The following is a 19592-nucleotide window of genomic DNA, read 5'->3' as shown; positions in this document are numbered from 1 at the left end:
CTGTCCAGGAAATTCAGCGTACTCATACTTTGCCTCCAACCATACTATAATACTACCTATGACCCAGCTATTTTGTCCTCCATATTTTAAAGATAGAGACCGCATAAGAATAGGATATTGGACTGTGCAGAGAAGTACCCTATTTCTTTATACTATGTAGTAAGGGCTTCACAACTGGCTCTTCTGAGATATAACAGATATTTCTACATTAAATCAGAAACATGACAGAATTCTCATAAAGATGTATCTCAGTGTCATATCTTAAGTTTTCTGTGTTCCAGGGTTGACATCTGCATGCTAAACTGAACTGTATGAAGTCAGGTCAATATTGTGGATGTTTTTAAGTAGACGTATCTTTATAAACAGCATTCCCACAGTACATTTTTTGCCTAAAATACTTTCTCCTATAGTATATGAAATTAGCTATAGACTGAAAAAAGAAACCAAGTTAAGATACACATCCTGGGATATATTCAGATTCTGTTTTGAGATCTGTAGGTAACATACCGCACAGACATGCTTCCATTAAACTAAAAAGCATGGTATCTTGATTGCTACCCACAGGTTCTTGGAATATTTCATATTTATGTGATGGAAGCTGGAATTAGATGCTTAGGAAGATCTTCAGCCATCCTAAATGCCAGTTTATTTTGCAACAGAGGAGCCTGACTTTCATTCATTCAACAACTACTTCAGAGTTTCCCAACCTCCACCATTTTGAGATATGTAGTGTTCAACATCCAGAATTCTCCAGCAAGTATTCTAAAAGTTGAAATTCACACATCTTAAAATGGCCGAGGTTGAGAAACACTAATTTATTTCAATGTGGAAGATGTATTTAGTCTGCTTGTAGATTAAAAGATGTATTTTTTTAAAAAAGTATCCTGAAGTCTTAAGTAATCTTGACACATTGTTATAATGTTTCTATGACCCATTCCTGCATGCACATTCCTTCTCAACACATCAGCACCCAGACTCATTTTCATATGGATATAAAGCATCAGGATAAAATGATGGTTCATTATAGTAGTACAGAGCTCTTATCTTCATCCAGCAAGAGTCATTTCCTTCCTAAGATTGAAATGCAAATGTGAAAATTAATGATAACTGCATTATCTGATAGCCAAGATAATACTGATTCAGCGTCAGAGTAGCACACAGCCATCCTATGATTTCCTTTGCTTTTTTACCATATTCTTCTTACTGTCAGACTATATCAATGGTTAACTCTGTATCATGAATTTTTGTTAATTTACATCAAACAGCATTTCCTAGATCCCATATCTACCACATTTTCTCCCGTTTAAAAAAAAGACACAAAATCAAGACAGTAATCTCCAAGTCTTTCTCGGGACATACATATATATGTGGGTGTGGGTGTCTGTATATGTATGTATGCATATTTATATGTTATTAAATGTGTGTGTGTGTGTGTATATACATATACACACTCATACCTATGTGCATGCATATGTATATCCATATGCATGTCAGTGTGTGTGTACACATACATATATACATAAACACACATATATATGAATATTCTGTGTCTTCTTTGTAATCAGCCACTCTGATGCATACTAAATAGTTTGTCTACTTTCTACCCCAAAATATTTATAGCACCAAATAAAAATATAATTTATAAAGGCTGGGAGGGCATTGCATAAAACTGATTAAAATAAGCATTTCAAACTCTCACTCCCAAATCATGAACATAGTGCAGAAATCACTAGCACTTTCCATTAAAATGGCACTGTTCATAATTCATATTTGACAAAATCAATTCCTTCATTTCGAAGTAATTACATTTTGTTAATTTCCTCACTAGGCTAGGCATATCCTTTTAAAAAGTGGTGCCCAAGTATCTGATTCTTTTACCCAGATGCCTCATTCCTTATTTCGGGGGGGGGGGGACTGCAAATTGCACATATTTCACATCAGCCGGGCAGCCCAAACCTGTCCATGGTTTGTCCAGAAAATAAAACCTCACTGAGCCAGTCAATTTCTTCCTAATAATTCATGGACCTTAAAGCCTGTTGCGTTTTTATTATCATTTTGGTTTGGACCAAAATGTCTTCAATTTTGAATAGTCTTTTTAACTCAAGAGTCTTCAAGTCGCAAGCATCTGCTCATTGACCTTTTTGTTATTTTTTTTCAATATGATGAGTAATCAATCAATGTCAACAAAGTGAAGTTCCAAAATACAAGAGCTTGTTTAAAAGATGAAGGGAGGCATAGCACAATCACAGATTTTCATTCTACTTTTTCGCTTATGGGCATTTCAAGTCAGTTATTTTCTTGTGAATAGTATTTCCTCTTTTTGATTCTGATTTTTGGATAGTCTGCCAGCCCAACAGAGTCCATACAGATTCACAAATAGTAACATCTGAAATGTCATATTTAGATCTTGCTCAACAAAGATGTTATGGAACACTGCTGATTATAACGTTTTTAAAGGAGTGAAGAGAGAAAAATAGGAGGACAGAATTACAGAAACAAGCAGAGCCTACTTTAATGTTGCATCAAATCTGATGAGAAATTCAGAGTTAAATACAAACTTGGGGTAATAGGGTACAGTAAGGTTTGTAAACAGTGGTATGTGGGAAATCCTTGTGTAGCCTGACTGCTAGGCTTTGATACAATGAAATGTTTTTATAACAAGTAGTAACAACATCCACAAACAGTTTGAGATGTTCTTATCTTAAAATAATTCACTGAATTCTCAAACCATCTTAAATAGCCAAATCCAAACAACCTCCTTCTGTCACAAAGACAGCCCACTAACCATTTCTGGCAGTGGTGAAATTTAATTTTTTTTACTACCAGTTCTGTGGGCATGGCTTGGTGGGTGTGGTGTGGATTAGTGGGCATGGCTTGATGGGCGTGGCAGGGGGGGATACTGCAAAATCTCCATTCCCACCCCACTCCAGGGGAAGAATACTGCAAAATCTCCATTCCCACCCCACTCTCAGGCCAGCCAGAGGTGGTATTTGCCGGTTCTCTGAGCTACTCAAAATTTCTGCTACCGGTTTTCCAGAACCTGCTGGATTTCACCCTGATTTCTGGGTCACATTCTGGATGTCAGCACCAGTATTTCAGTGTCCTCTTGCAAGTCAGAAAACCTGAAATGCTATATTTTCTAAATTTCCCTCTGCAACATTGCTATATAGGTGTTAATGTACAGTGTATTGGAGATGGGACTGTAATGACATTTATTTATTTATTTAGCATATGGCATACCATACATGGACTAGCATGTAATGATATATTTCATGCCAGAAACCTTGTGGTTGCAATTGGTTCAACTGGTTTCTGTGATCCTTCAGTATGGTCACTCTTGACATCTTCTCCTGCCCCTCAGATCTCTTTAGGCCATAAGGAAAAGCAGGCCATAAGAAAATGTCTATGGAGATAAGAATGCACTAAGGCAGAAGCTTGTCCATCCAAGGATAAAACATCCAAATTGAGCAATGTGATATATGCAGTACAATGCAGCGAGACATGTGCAGATCATACATTGGAGAAACAAAACAACCACTTCACAAACACATGGCACAACATAGGTGAACAAACCCATCAGGACAAGATTCAGCAGTCCATCTGCATTTGAAAGACAAAGACCACTCTTTTAAAGACAGCAAAGTCCATATTCTGGACAGAGAGGACCATAGGTTTGAAAGAGGGGTCAAACAGGCCATCTATGTTAAAAATGAACAGCCCTCTCTCAACAGAGGGACACCACACCTTCCAACTCCTGTTTACAAGACAGTCCTTTCAGCAGTTCCAAGAAGGTTCCACACCCATTCAAGTGACTATTCAGGTGACTCTGAGGGCATAGGTATCCCTCCAAGTGGCCTCAACAACTCTTAGAGGAAGTGCTAATGACCAGATGACTGGAATATGAATCCCTCCATTCTCCACCATTCAGTCAAAACTGAAGAAGCTTCTTGAATAAGTGAAACTCTTCAAGGAAAAACAAAGGAAGTCCAGGTGTCTCTTGAAAAAGCACCTTTAGAAAGGCCATAATTAAAAGCTGATTTCTTCAGTTTTTAAAAATCAAGGTTAATTGGTTTTAAAGTAGAAGCCTTGAAATTGATTGGTCTTTGTCTTAATATTTGTAATTTGAAGTGTAACTGAACAGATTCAGCACCTATACTTCTACAACATGCAGAGTAGGGAACTCTTTTTCCAATAGCTTCTGCTTCCTGAAATCCTAGCTCTTGTTTCCTCTTCTGCTTAATTAATAGCCTCCAAATCAACTTCCATAGCTAATCCCATTTTTCAACTTCCAGCTCTTCAGTAGCTATTGTCTACTAATTGCACCTGGAAGAGGCAAATATGGACAACTGTTAGATGGCAGCTAAGATATACAAAACCTAACCTTTTCTTGATGCTTTAAGTCAAACAGTTGACTCATAATTTCAAGGAATTTCTGTTCTGCTTGCAGTTTTCATTTTCAATTTCAGAAAAAAAGAGTTATCCAATAAAATTAAAACCTGGCTATATTACTTAATACCCAGATTCTCCAATGTAGGATTCTATGGTATTTTTATGCATTTTAAATACTCCTTATTCTATTGTTTTAATCTAATGTTTAAATTAATTCAATTAATATTAAACATTTACATTGCAAACTAAATTCTAAAATTTTGAATTGATGACAATATGCCTATTTTTTTTTTTTCAAATGAGCAGGGAAATTTAGTGAGCTCCTTTATTTGCCAATCAATTTCTTCTAACCACACTGTAAACTTCATCTCCACTTTTCTTCTAAGGTAGAACAGTTCATTGTATTCCAATGTTTGTTCTTGAGAAGAAATAATGGTAGTGGTAATTACATAAGAATTTCTCTCTCTCTCACTTCTTTACACCTTTCAGTCAAAATGCTGTTGAGTCTTTTTGGCCATTTCAGAACTGTTGAACATATACTCTCTGTTGTTTGGGAAGCGGTTAGTAGAGGAGACCCATGCCTTTCCCCAGTCTAATATGGTTTAGCATTCCCATAATGGCTATTCCCATGCTTTATGGTAGCAGAGATACAAGCAGTTGCTGATTTACAACCACAATTGGAACCAAAAATTCCATTGTTAAGCAAAGTAGTTGTTTAATGAATCATGCCTGATTTTACAGCCCTTTTTGCCATGTTAAGCGAATGTCTGAAATGTTAAGTTCCAATCTTTCAATCCATGCTATTTACAAAGCCTTATTATAAACACGTTCTCTATCCTGGTACCTGTCCTCTGAATGAGATTCCTTCTAAAATCCATGTTGTTCCTATCTTGTTGGCATTCCATATGGCCTTAAAGATGTGCTTGTTCTCCCAAGTCTTGGTATAAGAAAGAAGGATTCCCTATTAGGTGTGTTTTTGTGTAGTGTGAGCATATGCCATCTGGTTTTGGATTCTGTGTTTATGTTTCAAAATATTGTGATCTGCCCAAAGCCAGTTTAAATCAATCAACCAGTCAATTAATCTATCTCTCAAATTACAAATTAACTCAAGCAGGCAAATGTATCCAACATACTTTCATCCACAACAACCCTGTAAGGTGGGCTGGCTGAGAGACAGTGAGGTTACCCAGTTGGTTTTCATGGCTAAGGCGAGACTACAATTCACGGTCTCTCGCTTTCAAACCTGGTGTCTTAACCATTAGACCAAACCGTCTCCAATGTTTTACACCACCCAGAATCACCTTTACTGAGATGGATGGCTATATAAACTTGATTGATTGATTGAGTGATTGATAAATAAGTAAATAAATAAATATTTCAATATAAGCTCTTTCTTATTTCACAGAAAAATCCAAAAACCTTCTTCGCTTTGAGAATCTTGTTTGTGATGTAAGGGACCTAACCATTTATGAATGTCAAAGTATACCTTTGTATATGGAATGTATCAGAGGCGGTATTCAGCCGGTTCTGACCGGTTCTGGAGAACCGGTAGTGGAAATTTTGAGTAGTTCGGAGAATTGGCAAATACCACGTCTGACTGGCCCCGCCCCCGATCTATTCGCTGCCTCCCAAATCCCAGCTGATCGAGTCCCAGCTGATCAGCTGGGTCTTCTTTTGTTGCCCTGCACAGGAGAATGGAGCTGGAAAGCAGGTTAGTGGGGTGGGGAGGAAATGGAGATTTTACAGTATCTTTCCCCTGGAGTGGGGTGGAAATGGAGATTTTGCAGTATCCTTCCCCTGCCACGCCCACCAAACCAAGCCATGCACCCCAAGCCACGTCCACAGAACCGGTAGTAAAAAAATTTGAATCCCACCACTGGAATGTAAATATATTTCAATCACTAATTTTTGTATTAACTAAAATATTAGTGCTACCCAAGGTTACTGCATGTTGGGACAATATTACAGTATGATCCAACATAAGACAAATTCATAAACTGTTTGCTGCAAGGAGGTAAATTGCTGGGAGGCAGAGACCGAAGGGTGGGAGGTGGTAGGTGGGCGGGGCTTCAGCAACGTTTGCTGTATAAGACGCACAGACATTTCCACCCACTTTTTTGTGGGGGGAGTGCATCTTATACACCAAAAAATACGGTACATTCTATATACGGAGTTTTCTATTCATAGATCTTTTTAGCCTTGAGTAGATTCAAAATTTCTTTATCACCTAAGATGTTACCCAAGCGTTACATGTTAAAGAAAATTGGTCAGTAATACACATAACAAAGAAATCACAAGAAAGTACAATTTTCAATGTGTATTTTATTAATTGCAATAAATTACTTTTTAAAAAAAATTAAAGCTACATTACCTCAAAGCTAAGCAAGTAATTACTTTTTTAAAAAAAGTTGAAGCTACATTACCTCAAAGCTAAGCAAGTAATTTCATTTTTAAATGGATTCCATGCTACTTTAACTACACTGAAATATGTTTGATGGCAAATCTTGTTTTTACATAATGCAAGATGCTTTGTACAGAATATAGGCATATTTTTGTAAATTATTAAGAACATTATAAATGCCACCATTATAATCCGATATACTATCTTCCTTCATTCTTGTTTGCCCTATATTTTCCACCTACTGATTTCAGAAATTACTGCTGAAATTCTTTTCCTCTTCATGGACAGAATACAGCAATTTGCAAAGTCAAGCAAGGATGAAAATGTGATTGAAATATAAGAGGTTGTTTTAATGCAAATGTTGTTACTGCATTAAAATATTTTTCCAGCTCTATTCAGCTACTTAAACAGAATATTCTTCATTTTTAGACATTTGCAAACATGGTTATATTGAGAATATGGTTTTAAATATAATTTTCGTTATTATATAGCTATCATTTATATAACAATGGAATAATTTTCACTTTTTTTTACTGAAAAACTCCAATGATTTCAAGGAGAGAAGCATTTCAATATAATTTTAACAAGAAATTTAACTCTTGCTCTCTTTTTTTTTTTGTTTCACAAATCAAGTTTTGCATTATTTACAGGTAATAGCTCCCTAGATCATTTTTATTCATGCTGATGAAACTGCCACTTTTTCCAAGATTGTCAGGTTCCATCTGCACCATTTATATGGCTTGTAAGAGAAAATATTAGCTTACATTTCTGCCTAAACACGAAGCTCTTACACTTTATTGATTGCAGTCTGCAGGTTTCTCTCTTAACTGTGAAGTCAATGACCAGGGTGTGTTAAATGATTTATATCAAATGAAAAGTGATAAGAAAAGTCCTTGAAAACATCATTGACTGTCATATCCATTTGTTAAATGCAACGTGCTGCTAATGTAAGTTCAGAATTGGAAACTAGATAATAAGTACTTAGTTTCTGGCCAAAAAATATGTTTAAGGAAGTATTAGCTCCATCCTTTAAAAAAATCTAGGGCCTACAATTAGGAACTGCTGATTTGATGTGAGTTTGAAGTGTGCTTTAAAGACACAGGGATATCCCAAAGGACACCTGGGAAAATTTAGCATAGCGGCAAGCAAAAACAGGGACTTTTTAGAATGAATTGAAACTATTTTAATTTCTACTATAGCCTTTCTTCCCTATAGGGATGATCTTGGAATGACTCTGTTGTAATATTGTGTCATTCCAATGGGACTCTGGGAAGGAACAAGACTTTTCTTGCTTCTAAATCCCACCCAAACACTTCAGCAGCAAATAATGAAGGTGTCTCTTCCAAAGTTATTGTTTGCATATGGCTTGCCAGATATAAGTCATACCTCATGACCACAAAATGGTTTTGCACATGGAAGGAAAGATATATCCATAATCTTGGGTTAGTAAGAGTGATCCAGTGACTGAAAAGGAAAAGTATTTAGTGTTCATTTCTTGCTGTTTTGGCAATATTAGTTAGCACCAATTCACCATCTGAGCCATGATGGTGCAGTGGTTAGAATGCAGTACTGCAAGCTAACTCACTCACTGCTCACTCCAGGAGTTCGATTCTGACTGGCTCAAGGTTGACTCAACCTTTCATCATTCTGAGGTCAGTAAAATGAAGACCCAGATTGTTGGGGGCAATATGCTGACTCTGTAAACTGCTTGCAAGAGAGTGGTATATAAGACTAATTGCTATTGCTATTGTTATATGAATTATGGTAGCCAGTGGCTAAGCAGATCCAAGGTTCTTGATAGAATAATTTTGATCCATTTCCATTTTGCTTTTTTCATTGAATTTGGGGCAGACAAAGATTGCTTTTGTCATCCTGATAATTACTTTTGTTTATAAATAAAAAGAGTGGAACAGTTCGTGTTAAGCTTCCTGGATTTCTCAATCATAATGTTCTTCTACCCCAACTTATGGGTTTGGAGTCTATAGGAATCACTTAGTAATGCTGAAATATGAATGATATTCTGGAAATTATTCAAGAGATTGAGAGCCATTTCTATTTCTCTCACACCCAGAGATACACATATAGACACATCAAAAGTTTCAATTTCAGATTTTTGGTATGTTCATGGATTTGGACTAACGTATTGCCAAAGAGTAAACTCTTTGCACGTTCAGAAATGTAATCACTATTAGTGTTGAATTTGAAGACTATGAATTTCATATCTGGACTGTATTTCAAAGACTGTTTTATTCCAAAACAGAAGTCAACAGAAATGCTTTTGACAGGGGCAATCAAGCATCAGTTAATTACCAGATTCCATACTTTTCTCCCAATATGTGGAAACAAATGGCATTTTAAACAGATCTTGAGATAAATCTTTGTATTTTAGTCATAACTAGAAAATCCGTGACTTGCTGAATCATCATTTCAAAAATATTTCATTACCTAAACAAAGAAAGAGAATGACCACAGGCAGGCAAAAAAGCAGTGGGAGCATAAGTGATTTCCAACTTCCTGCCAATGTCTCCTTTGACCTTTCTTGTAAGAAGCTGACTGGGAGCTCTGGAATTGACAATCACAAGAGCGCAACTCACCACAGCGCTGAATTGGCCACAATTATGACAAATTTCACCCCACGAGACAAAGGTCCCAGATTTTGGGCACATTGTGTAAGTGTGCCCATTTGAAGGACATTGATTCAAGAAGGTTGTCCTATGACCGTGATGGCGAACCTATGGCATGCTTGCCACAGGTGGCACACGGAGTCATATCTGTCGGCACTGCCCTAGCTCAGCTCCAGCGTGCATGTGTGCGCTAGCCAGCTGATTTTCAGGCCTTCCGGGCCCACCGGAAGTCGGGAAACAAGCTGTTTCTGGCCTCCGGAGGACCTTCGGGGGGGGGAGGCCGTTTTCACCCAACCCAGGCTCCTAGAAAGCGTCTGGAGCCTGGGGAGGGTGAAAAATGGGCCTACCTGGCCCACTGGGTCAAAAGCAGGGGAAGCGTGAGGGGGTCGTGCCGCATGCATGGGGGGGATAGGGCACATTGAATTATGGGTGTGGGCACGTGTGCGCGAGACCCCCCCCCATGTTCCCCATGGCAAAAAGGTAGCCATCACTGTCCTATGATGACCCAACTGAAGGTTACAACCAATCACACAGACACAAAGTTTTAGTAGTATGAAGATACTTGCAATTAGCAGTATATAGATATTTGGATTTGAAAAAATACCTACCTAAAGAATATCATAATCTGTCTAGTTAAAATCAACTATTAATTTCCATATTGCTTCCATATAAAAGATATACTTCTGTCATATCTTTTCAAACATTACTTCTTAGCTTTAGGATCCACCTTTAACCATTGAATCAGCCGCAGATGGGGTTCAACCAGTAAACTGCTATAGCACTGAGTTTTCTGATATAAGCTGTTCTTTTCCTTAGATACTCCCTTACCTGGTCCATCCCAATCTTCTGTCTCAAGCGTAAGCGGTCCTGGTTTATCTGAACGTGTGTCCCCATCAGAATCTGCTGCTTCTTGGCTGCCCTCTTCATCACCTATTAATTTGCCAAAGAAATGTGTACCATTAATATGGTTTTATTTTAAGAGAAGAAAATGGAGGCTCTGAAATAGAAATCAAAAAATTGTCATAAGTTGTTATGCATTGGTTTCAATTTTCTTACCAGATATACAGTAAATTATTAGTTTGTTAAATGAGTCCTGAGCTACAGAACATCTTTTTTTTAGCTCTGGGAGAGTTTCCATCAGAGATGGTATTCAGCAAGTTCTGACCAGTTCTGGAAAACCGGTAGCAGAAATTTTGAGTAGTTCGGGGAACCGGTAAATACTACCTCTGACTGGTACTGCCCCCATCTATTCTCTGCTTCCCGAGTCCCAGCTGATCAGGAGGAAATGGGGATTTTGCAGTAACCTTCCCCTGGAGTGGGGAAGGAATGGAGATTTTACAGTATCCTTCCCCTGCCATGCCAACCAAGCTATGCCATGCCTGCCACGCCACGCCACGCCACGTCTCGCCCACATAACCGGTAGTAAAAAAAAATTGAAACCCACTACTCGTTTCCATATCTTATTTTGAAATCTGATTTCACTTCTGGAAAGTAACATGACACTACTGAGACTATACATTTCTTTACCAAGGAACGGCCATCCATAGAAATGTTTTAAATAAATAAATAAAATGAGTAAATATTCAGGTCTAATGGAAAATGCAGACAGCTCAGAAAGCATGATGCAGTCAGACTGGAACCTGACACATATATATATTCCAGGAATCAAACATGTCTACCATTGAAGTTAAAAGTTTCAGATAAATAAAGGAAAATAATCCATCCAAGTTTATCACCTCTTGCCCCATTATTGAATATTTATTTGCTTGAAAAGCAAAGCACAAAGAAATTTGCTCAATGGAAGGTAACAATTCTTACAGACTGCAAGATTTGTTTATTAATAAGAGAAAGATAAAATCTTTTGAGGTTCTTTTAGGAATGATCTGAACCACCAGAATGATTTTAATATCTTCAGCCAAGCAGTATGGCTTTAAAGTTTTTCAAACTTGAAATCTTTAAGATAGGTGAGCAAGATATGTGGGTACTGACAGGGAATTCTGGGAGTTGAAGTCCACACATCTTAAAAGTGCCAAGTTTGAAAAACAACACTTTAGAGCAGGGCTGTCAAACTCTCGCAGGCCGGATGTGTCACGTGCTGGCCTCACCCATTCCCGGTTTAGCAAAGGGATAAAATGTTCTAATACGTCACATGATGCTGCCATGACGATGTGAATTTGACACCTTTGCTTTGAAGGAACTGATGAAACCAGGAGGGAGCACAGAGACTTGGCTGAATTTAAAAATGTTATAACAAGTATTGAGTATTATTTATAAATTGTTGATGAAATACGACTTGGAAACTGAAAAATTTAAAGGCTGTATAATCACGTGGATGCGGAATTTAAATACAATAACCGATATACAACAATGAAAATGAAAGAATATTAAATTCACGCTAAATACTATGCTTAGAAAAAACATGAGAAGCTTGCTGTCTGTGTGTGTGTGTGTGTGTGTGTGTGTGTGTGTGTGTGTGTGTGTCAGAGGACAAGTCCCTGTAGTTTTCTTGGCAAAATTTTCAAGAGGTGATTTGCCATCGCCTTCTTCCTAAGACTGAGAGAGAGTGGCTTTGGGGTTTAACAAGGTCAGTGATGAGCTAGCTCCATTGCTAAATTGGACAGTTTGGTTTCTAAAACTTAACTGCAAAAGCAATGAACAGATTGGATCCTGTTTTCATACTTGATAGCAATGTTGCACAATAAAAAGCAACAATTTTCTGAAATGATTTATAACAGAATGAAACAAATTTTAAAAGCTGGATTTCCTTTCTAATCTGCTATTTTTCAATTAAATATTCCCAAAACTCACATTCCTGCAAAGCATGTTGTTTTAGCTCTGTATATGATAATTGTTGCAACAAATGCTTTTTTAAATTAAAAAAAAAAATTTACAGGTAGTCCATGACTTACAACCATTCATTTAGCAACCGTCTGAAGTTACAATAGCGCTGATCAAATTGACTTACAATAGTCTGTTGCCTGTACAACCTGTCAGGTTTCGCTGCTATCTTAAATAAACTTCATTCTCAAACATAAGGTCTCTAATGAATCTTTTTTTTTATTTAAGAATAGAAAGAACGACATCCCTGAACTCTTTGTGCAGCCAAAACTGGCACCTCCTTCCAAACCCCTCCCTTTCCGTTCTTCAACCCCAATGTCTCATTGGCCATCGTGCAGATCCATCTCTTCGTCCCAAGCACTTTCTTTTCACAGGATTTCCCCCTGCCTCTATCACCCAGGTAACGCTATCTACTAAAGAGCAGGAAACTAGGTAAAAGTTCATCTCAGCATTAAAGCAAAGCTTCTCCCTCTGTCATTCATGTCAGCGCTGGAGGAGATCATAATTTGGAACGCTGACACAACCATTGCAGCATCCTCGGGGGAACTTGGCAACTGACTTGCATTTGTGAAAGTTGTGGCATCCTGAGGTTATATGATCACCATTTGAAATCTTCCCGCCAACTTTCAACAAACAAAGTCAGCGGGGAAGATGGCAGGGGAAGATGGCAAATCACAGCCACTTCACAACTATGGTGATTTGCTTAAGGACGATGCCAAAAAAGGTCATCAAGAGGCTATCCCCTAACAACTGCACTGTTTAATGATGAATTTTCCAGGCCCAATTTTAGTTGTAAGTTGAGGACTACATACTGTATTATTGCTTCTACAGAAGACTGGCTAGTGAGCCCTTGGAGATATGCCTTAATGTTTAAATTTAATTTTGTACCTTAAAAGTAAATCTGACACAAAATCTAACTTGATTTGGAAATAATTCTGAATTACAACTGTAAATATAGGTTCTATCATATTTGAAATTTGGGGGCTCTTAACATAAAATTTCTATGATTCAGAGAAAAATTATATAATTCTTAATCTTGCTTTATACTATGTTGCCTACTGCTTTTTATATTGACTGTATATATTATTTGGGCTCTAAAGACTGATACTTTCAAAAATGATTTAATATACCTAGTTATTTAAAGTAGTTAATAAAATACAGATTTGAAAAATGTAACCTAATTCTATGATACTTATAAATTCCTTATTTAGTTTACTTTTCTATTTTAGCATGTTTCCCTTTTTTTTCTTTCTTTCTCTTTTTTTAAATCATTTGGCTAAAAATACAATATAAAAAAAGAATGGACATTTCAATATTTGCCACATTGCATTATTCAACTTATATATTTCAGTTGCTTTATACTCTGTGTATGAGTGTGTGTGTGTGTGTGTGTGTGCGTGCATGTGTATTGTGTGTGTGCATGTGTTCATTCTTATGCAAGACAACTATTGAAGTGTTTTTTTTCCCCTTGACTGAGTATCACAGCAGCTGTTGGTTCCCCTATAATGTACTTTGCAATCACCTATATCTACAAAGTATTTTTTTTAACAATGAACAGTTCAGAACTGACAGGTCTAGTTTCTTGTTCACAACTGCTTATCACAGCATAGATATCATATATGTTTTCCAGGTGCTTTCTATAGTTAGGATACCTTCACAGAAGCTGCTTGTGAAAGATAAGGTCATAAAAGAGATGAAAAATGTGTGAGCATCATACACTCATGGTTTTATCATCAGACGAGATAGCTTTCAGTATGGACTTCCCAGTACAAACGGAAAGCTGCCTAAAAGACAGAGGGAGGAAATGTAGAAAATTTGGACGAAGTTCAGGTGTGCTTGAAAGCACACATATAAAACTAAAGTGCCAGCAGTACCAAAAACAAAACCTGAATGAAAGCTCTGCTTCCAAAATTCATACAGAGTTACTGAAGATTCATTTTGTCATTTCTTTGTAAGTTTAATATTGTATGTTTTCCACTCAGAGTTTTTGATAGAGGAATGAATGAATGAAAGAATGACTGACAGAAGAATGATAGAAGAATGCCCTTATAAATATGGTCAGTCAGTCCATCAATATATCCATCAATAAATTGTGAATCAACCTTAAGTAAAGCTTTTTCTATACCTCAATTCTTTGGCAATATCTTTGATAACTTTCAAAAAGTTGTAAAATATACTTTTCATCAAGCTCCTAATTCTTTGACTGTCATTGTCTTTAATCTCTTCAGCTTTAATTCCGGATATTAATGCTTTATTCCAAACTGCTGACCTTAAATGATACTACATTCCATAAATAGAACATTACATTTTTGAGTTCAGAGGCAGGCCTTGTTTTTGCTGCTGGTTGCATGTCTACTATTTGTATAAACTGCACAAAATTACAAGGAGTTTCAAAAATATAAAAACAGACAGAACATTCCTGCATAGCTGCCATGCCTTGCCTTTTCTTTTTTACATCAGTCAGTCAAAATATAAGCAAAATATAATGGCTAATATCTAAAAAACACTGTAGGTTATAGCTATAGGTAAACAATTTTTTGTTCCCTTTGCTACCATCTCTATCTAGGTAAAAAAAAAGTAAAAAGCTTACAAAAAGTAAAAGTAAAAAGCTTACAAAAAGCAAGAAAGACAATGTTTTTTTAAAAAAAGAAGCTGTGATTAAAAAATTCCACACTTCATTCTTTACATAGTTGCTTTAATTGCTTTCACCAATTCTATCCCAGATGTATACTGTATGGAAGGATGGAAGACTCCAAATAAGATACCTTGCTTCAGTAGAGGTGAATATGCTATTGGGGAACTGTTCATATACAATCATAATTACAGCAGGTGAACATTAATGTCAACAGAATGTTCTAACTTTAAGGCAAGACTTGCCAGCTTTTGGCACAGGTTGCACAATGCACATCCTTGCTCTGTGTCACAAAATTATCAGAGGTACAGGAAGATAAGCACAATTTACAAAGTTCCCTGATGTTATTAAACTTCAGCAGCATTATGTCAGGAAACAGCTGACATAATTTAAATCCTACAACCCTTATTTAATGGACAACCACATTCTTTTTCCATTTATCCTACAAAGTCATCTAACAAAACATTTGGATATAAACTAGCTCTGCACTAAATTATGGCATGCTAAGAGAAATCCCAGACATATTTCCTGGGTCCTAATATTTTCCCTGCTTCCCAGCTTGAGAACTTTGAGCACGTAACTTTAATCTGCTGGATTTCTGCAATACATGTAGAGGTAACCAGCTTGATAAAGGTTCAGTTTATAATAATACAGTATTCCCAGATACATTGCTTAGAGCTCCAGTATTATTCCAGCCTCCAGTTTGAGAAGTCTGACTATGCAACTTTAGTCTGCAGCACTTTTCCAACACATCTTCATGCAATTTTAGGCTGCTGGACTTCTGTATCTCGTCTGAGATGATAAAATTGAATCAACATGTATTATTTCAATGTGGCATTTTAAAATTTAATGTATTTTTTTCCCAGTACATTAGTTCTGCCTGCATTCTCTCATAAATTCAGTAAGTTGAAAATATGAAAATCTGCATTTAAATCAATATTTAAATATGTTGTTTTAAGCCAGTGTCTTCTCAATATTTGCATTTATACACATACTGTGTTTCAAAATCCATATTCAACATTATATGACATATACTTTTTGAGACCAAAACTGTACTGAATATACAGAAGAACAAAACTGTGCATGATATTTTTCTCTATCTTTTTTAAATGTCTCATGTATATATGTTTCTTTTCTGAAACACAACTTTGTCTCAACAGTTATGGACAAAAAGGGATGAAGGGAGAGGTAATCACAGGTTTTCCGCAACAATAATTAAAGTCCATTTTACCCCATGTTTTCATGCTTTTTTTCTCTTGACTGCTGCCTATCACTTAGTAATAGGTGCTTATTACTTACAAAGTGGCATTTTAAAAAATGCTTGTGACAAGCACTATGTTGCTTTTTATGTGAAATGCATAGTTTTCCAATTGTAAAACAGAAAAAGAAAAACCAATCATATCCCATACAATGCTCAAAATTGAGATTATAATATAAATGCTTCAAAGGCACATGCAAAAATTCAGGAATAATGTACATGAACATTAAAATTAATATAAAATTATTTTATCATTTCTATAGCACAGAAATGACAATTGAGTAACATTAACCAAAAGTTTTACATATACCATAAGAACTAGAATATAACCAATCCTTTGTGTGTATTCATAATATACAGTATATGCCAGAAAAGAAATATATCAACTAATTCTTCATAATATTATTTTCTAACACTGTGGATGACCTCTGTACAGACTACAAAGTAAGTTTAAGTTTCTGTTGGATCTACTAAACTGGGTTTCCATGTTAATTCTTTGGACCATCTCACATACAATAGAATACATCACAGATGAATTATAATAAGATATATAGCGAGCCTGGCTTCTTTACCCTCTCTCACAGTTACCTGTCTTAATCAAAGATGCTGAATAATTAACCAGTTAAATCAGAATTAATTATGCGATGGTGGTAGATAAACTGGACTTGAGCACTGCTCCCGCTAATTGTCAACAGGTTCTCCAAACAAGCAACTTTCCCAAATTTCCATCAAACACAAAATATGGGAAATGAGCTTCAACATGCAAGCAAGTACTCTTATCTCTGAGCTATCTGGGTCTTCATTAATAAGAATCCTGATAGGACTATGGCTTTTGACAAAGTTGTTGACCTACTGAAGGAAACTCCCATTCTACAGTTTCAGGAAAGCATTGTGAATGTTCTTTTATTGACATTCCCAAAATATTCATACATAACATACAGACCAAAAGTTTTTTCTTCTGGAAATACTAAGCTGATCATTTTCTTTAGAGGACTCCTATACAATTATTTTCAGACAAAAGGTTATCAAGCAATGAATATTTCTGAATGCATTCTTTGTATGATCTCTGTATATATACTGGTATATGAATAGTGTATTTGTAATGTCTGCTTGAACTAAAGTCAAGGAAGTGTTTTAATGAAAAGGCATAATTATCACTGTATTTTAGATGAGATCATGACAACTTTCTCTTTTGAGAAAGCTAATGTTGCTTGGAATCCATTAAGGTCATTCCGTATCGCTGACAGAAGTGGACTGATCAATACAGCATCTTTCCAATGAAGTCCAGAATAAAGAAGATCCTAAAAATTCACCAGGAATTGTACAAATGTGTTCATGTGATATAGATAGCACAGAAAAGGAGACGTGAAAGAACATTTTAAAGGATATTTAATTTCCTGAGTATGCAACCTACATAAAATTGAGTGTTTGGAAACATATAAACAATAGGGTTTATAAGGGCACGGGGTCAAATATTCATGGTCAAACTATAGGGTCAAATATTCTCCAATATTTTTTATTCAAGTCCATTAAACCAGTATGCCAAATATATTCCACAACATTTTTTTTTAATTTCTTCTACAAGTAATTTCCCTCAAAGTTAAGCTCAACTGTACCTACAAATGAAATCCTTTTTGACCTCAAATGTGGTAATCAAAAAGGTCACAGTGTATGCTTATATTTTAATTTTAGCTATCCCTGTTTGCTTCCGGGAAAGGTAAAACTGGAAGCAGTTTTTTATGGATTTCAAATGTTCGTTTAAAACAGATTGTAGTAGCTGATCTTAAAGAAAACAAGTCATATTCCAGAAGAACTGTAATTGCAGAAAAATATTCCTTCTGATTATTTTGTACTACTTTTGTAGCAACTGCTCATTCTGAGAAAGCAACCTCAAGTTTTAGAAAAAGCAGCAGAGGAATACATACACAGACACACAGAGTGGCTATACTTGAGTATATAATTAAAGAGAATCCAAGAGAAAATCCCTTCATTTTTGTTTATAAAATAAGGCATCTGATAGTGCTGATTTTGAAAATCATTTTCACAAATTATAAACAGTAATTTTGCTTTTTTTTTTATCCCATTGTTTTAAGTGATACCTCTCATCATACTTTATACACTATCTTTGTTTACTAAGAATTACTGTGCCCTTCATTTTCTTTAAAACTCTTACATAAAGGCTCCGGGAAGAATTAAAAATAAATTTAAAAAAATAAGACTGTGTTAGCTTGAGAAAACATGAAGTATTTTCAGAGAATGATAATGTCAGTCCTAAGGGGGTTGTGGGGCTTGATGCCAAGCCAAGCTGGGGGCTGTTCAATCACCTCTATCACGGCTCTATCAGTGTCTACACTCCAGTCAAATCCAGAGAAAACAAGGAGTCAAAGATGCAGGTCAATAAGCTTATAGATGATTTGCACAAACGGTTCCTCCAGCAAGGTAAAAAACAAAGTCATATTGGCTTTTTGGGAGGGTTTCTTTTTTCCCTTCCCTTTTGAACTCTTTGGGCTAAGCACGCCCTGAAAAACTCATCACTATATGCAAGTCATGCAAAGCATGGGATTTCTTAATCCTGGTAAGAAAAAAAGAGCAAAGTTATCATCCGTAAAGGCTTCCCATGGACCTCAAAATGATTACAGGGAGAACTGCCTTGTCTTAATTCTGCTTCTGGCTACTTAGCATTAGAAAAACACAAAAGATATTTTTGAGGCGGTAGAAAATCACTGATTCAAAGCATCTTTTTTTTAAAAAAAAAAAAACTTTTGACCTTTCTGATTATCTTAAATATACACAGACAAGACAGCAAATAAGTTGGCCATTCGAACAAAACACAAAAGCTGCAGAAAATATTTACACATGGTCACATAAAGTCAGAAAGTAGAGGAGATAGTAGGGACTTTTCCAGTTTGCCAAGGATTTTATTAGCATTAAAATGACCCCAATAGGTCCCTCAAAATGCAGCAGGAAAGAGAAAAACGCTAAATCAAATAACAATGGGATCAGTGTAAATGAATGCTGACACTTAGTTAAAACACTCAAATTCTGAAGCCCAACTCCTGGAATCAGCAGTAATTCCATCTCTCTGGCTTCAAGTTGTTATTCATATCTAAACTCCTACCATATAGAGACCCTGAATTCTTAAAACATCCAACACCAAACTTGCAGGGAAGATTCAACATACCAATATCAACTGGCACCAAATATTCCCATGAGCCTTTGAAACAGCTGTATGTATGTATGTATGTATGTATGTATGTATGTGTATGTATGTATGTATGCATTCCCAAAAGTATCAAGTATCTTCAATAGCACCTCCTGACAGCACCAAGAAGTTGAGAGAGAAACTACCAGAGAATAGTGTTTCCTACTGTCAGCTCCTTCAAGCATGCTAATAAAAATACCATGATTAAAAAGTAGCTAAGAGATGCAAGAGGATCAATAGAAATACAT

At 36.2% G+C, this 19592-nt stretch overlaps 1 protein-coding gene across 3 annotated transcripts in view; it reads right to left on the bottom strand.

Moving 5' to 3' along the window:
- ZFPM2 (zinc finger protein, FOG family member 2) overlaps positions 1–19592 on the bottom strand; it is a 339422-nt gene that overhangs the window by 243990 nt on the left and 75840 nt on the right. For all 3 annotated transcript variants that reach the window (XM_034422175.3, XM_060681869.2, XM_087890847.1), the window contains one exon: positions 10243–10344. In XM_034422175.3, coding sequence (XP_034278066.1) covers positions 10243–10344 — 102 coding nt within the window. The remainder of the gene's footprint in view (positions 1–10242; positions 10345–19592) is intronic.

This window comes from Pantherophis guttatus, chromosome 3 (assembly GCF_059756535.1).
Source record: "Pantherophis guttatus breed Tessera chromosome 3, ASM5975653v1, whole genome shotgun sequence".
In the NCBI taxonomy this organism is placed as follows: Eukaryota; Metazoa; Chordata; class Lepidosauria; order Squamata; family Colubridae; genus Pantherophis; species Pantherophis guttatus.
This window is presented reverse-complemented; position numbering and strand designations above follow the sequence as displayed.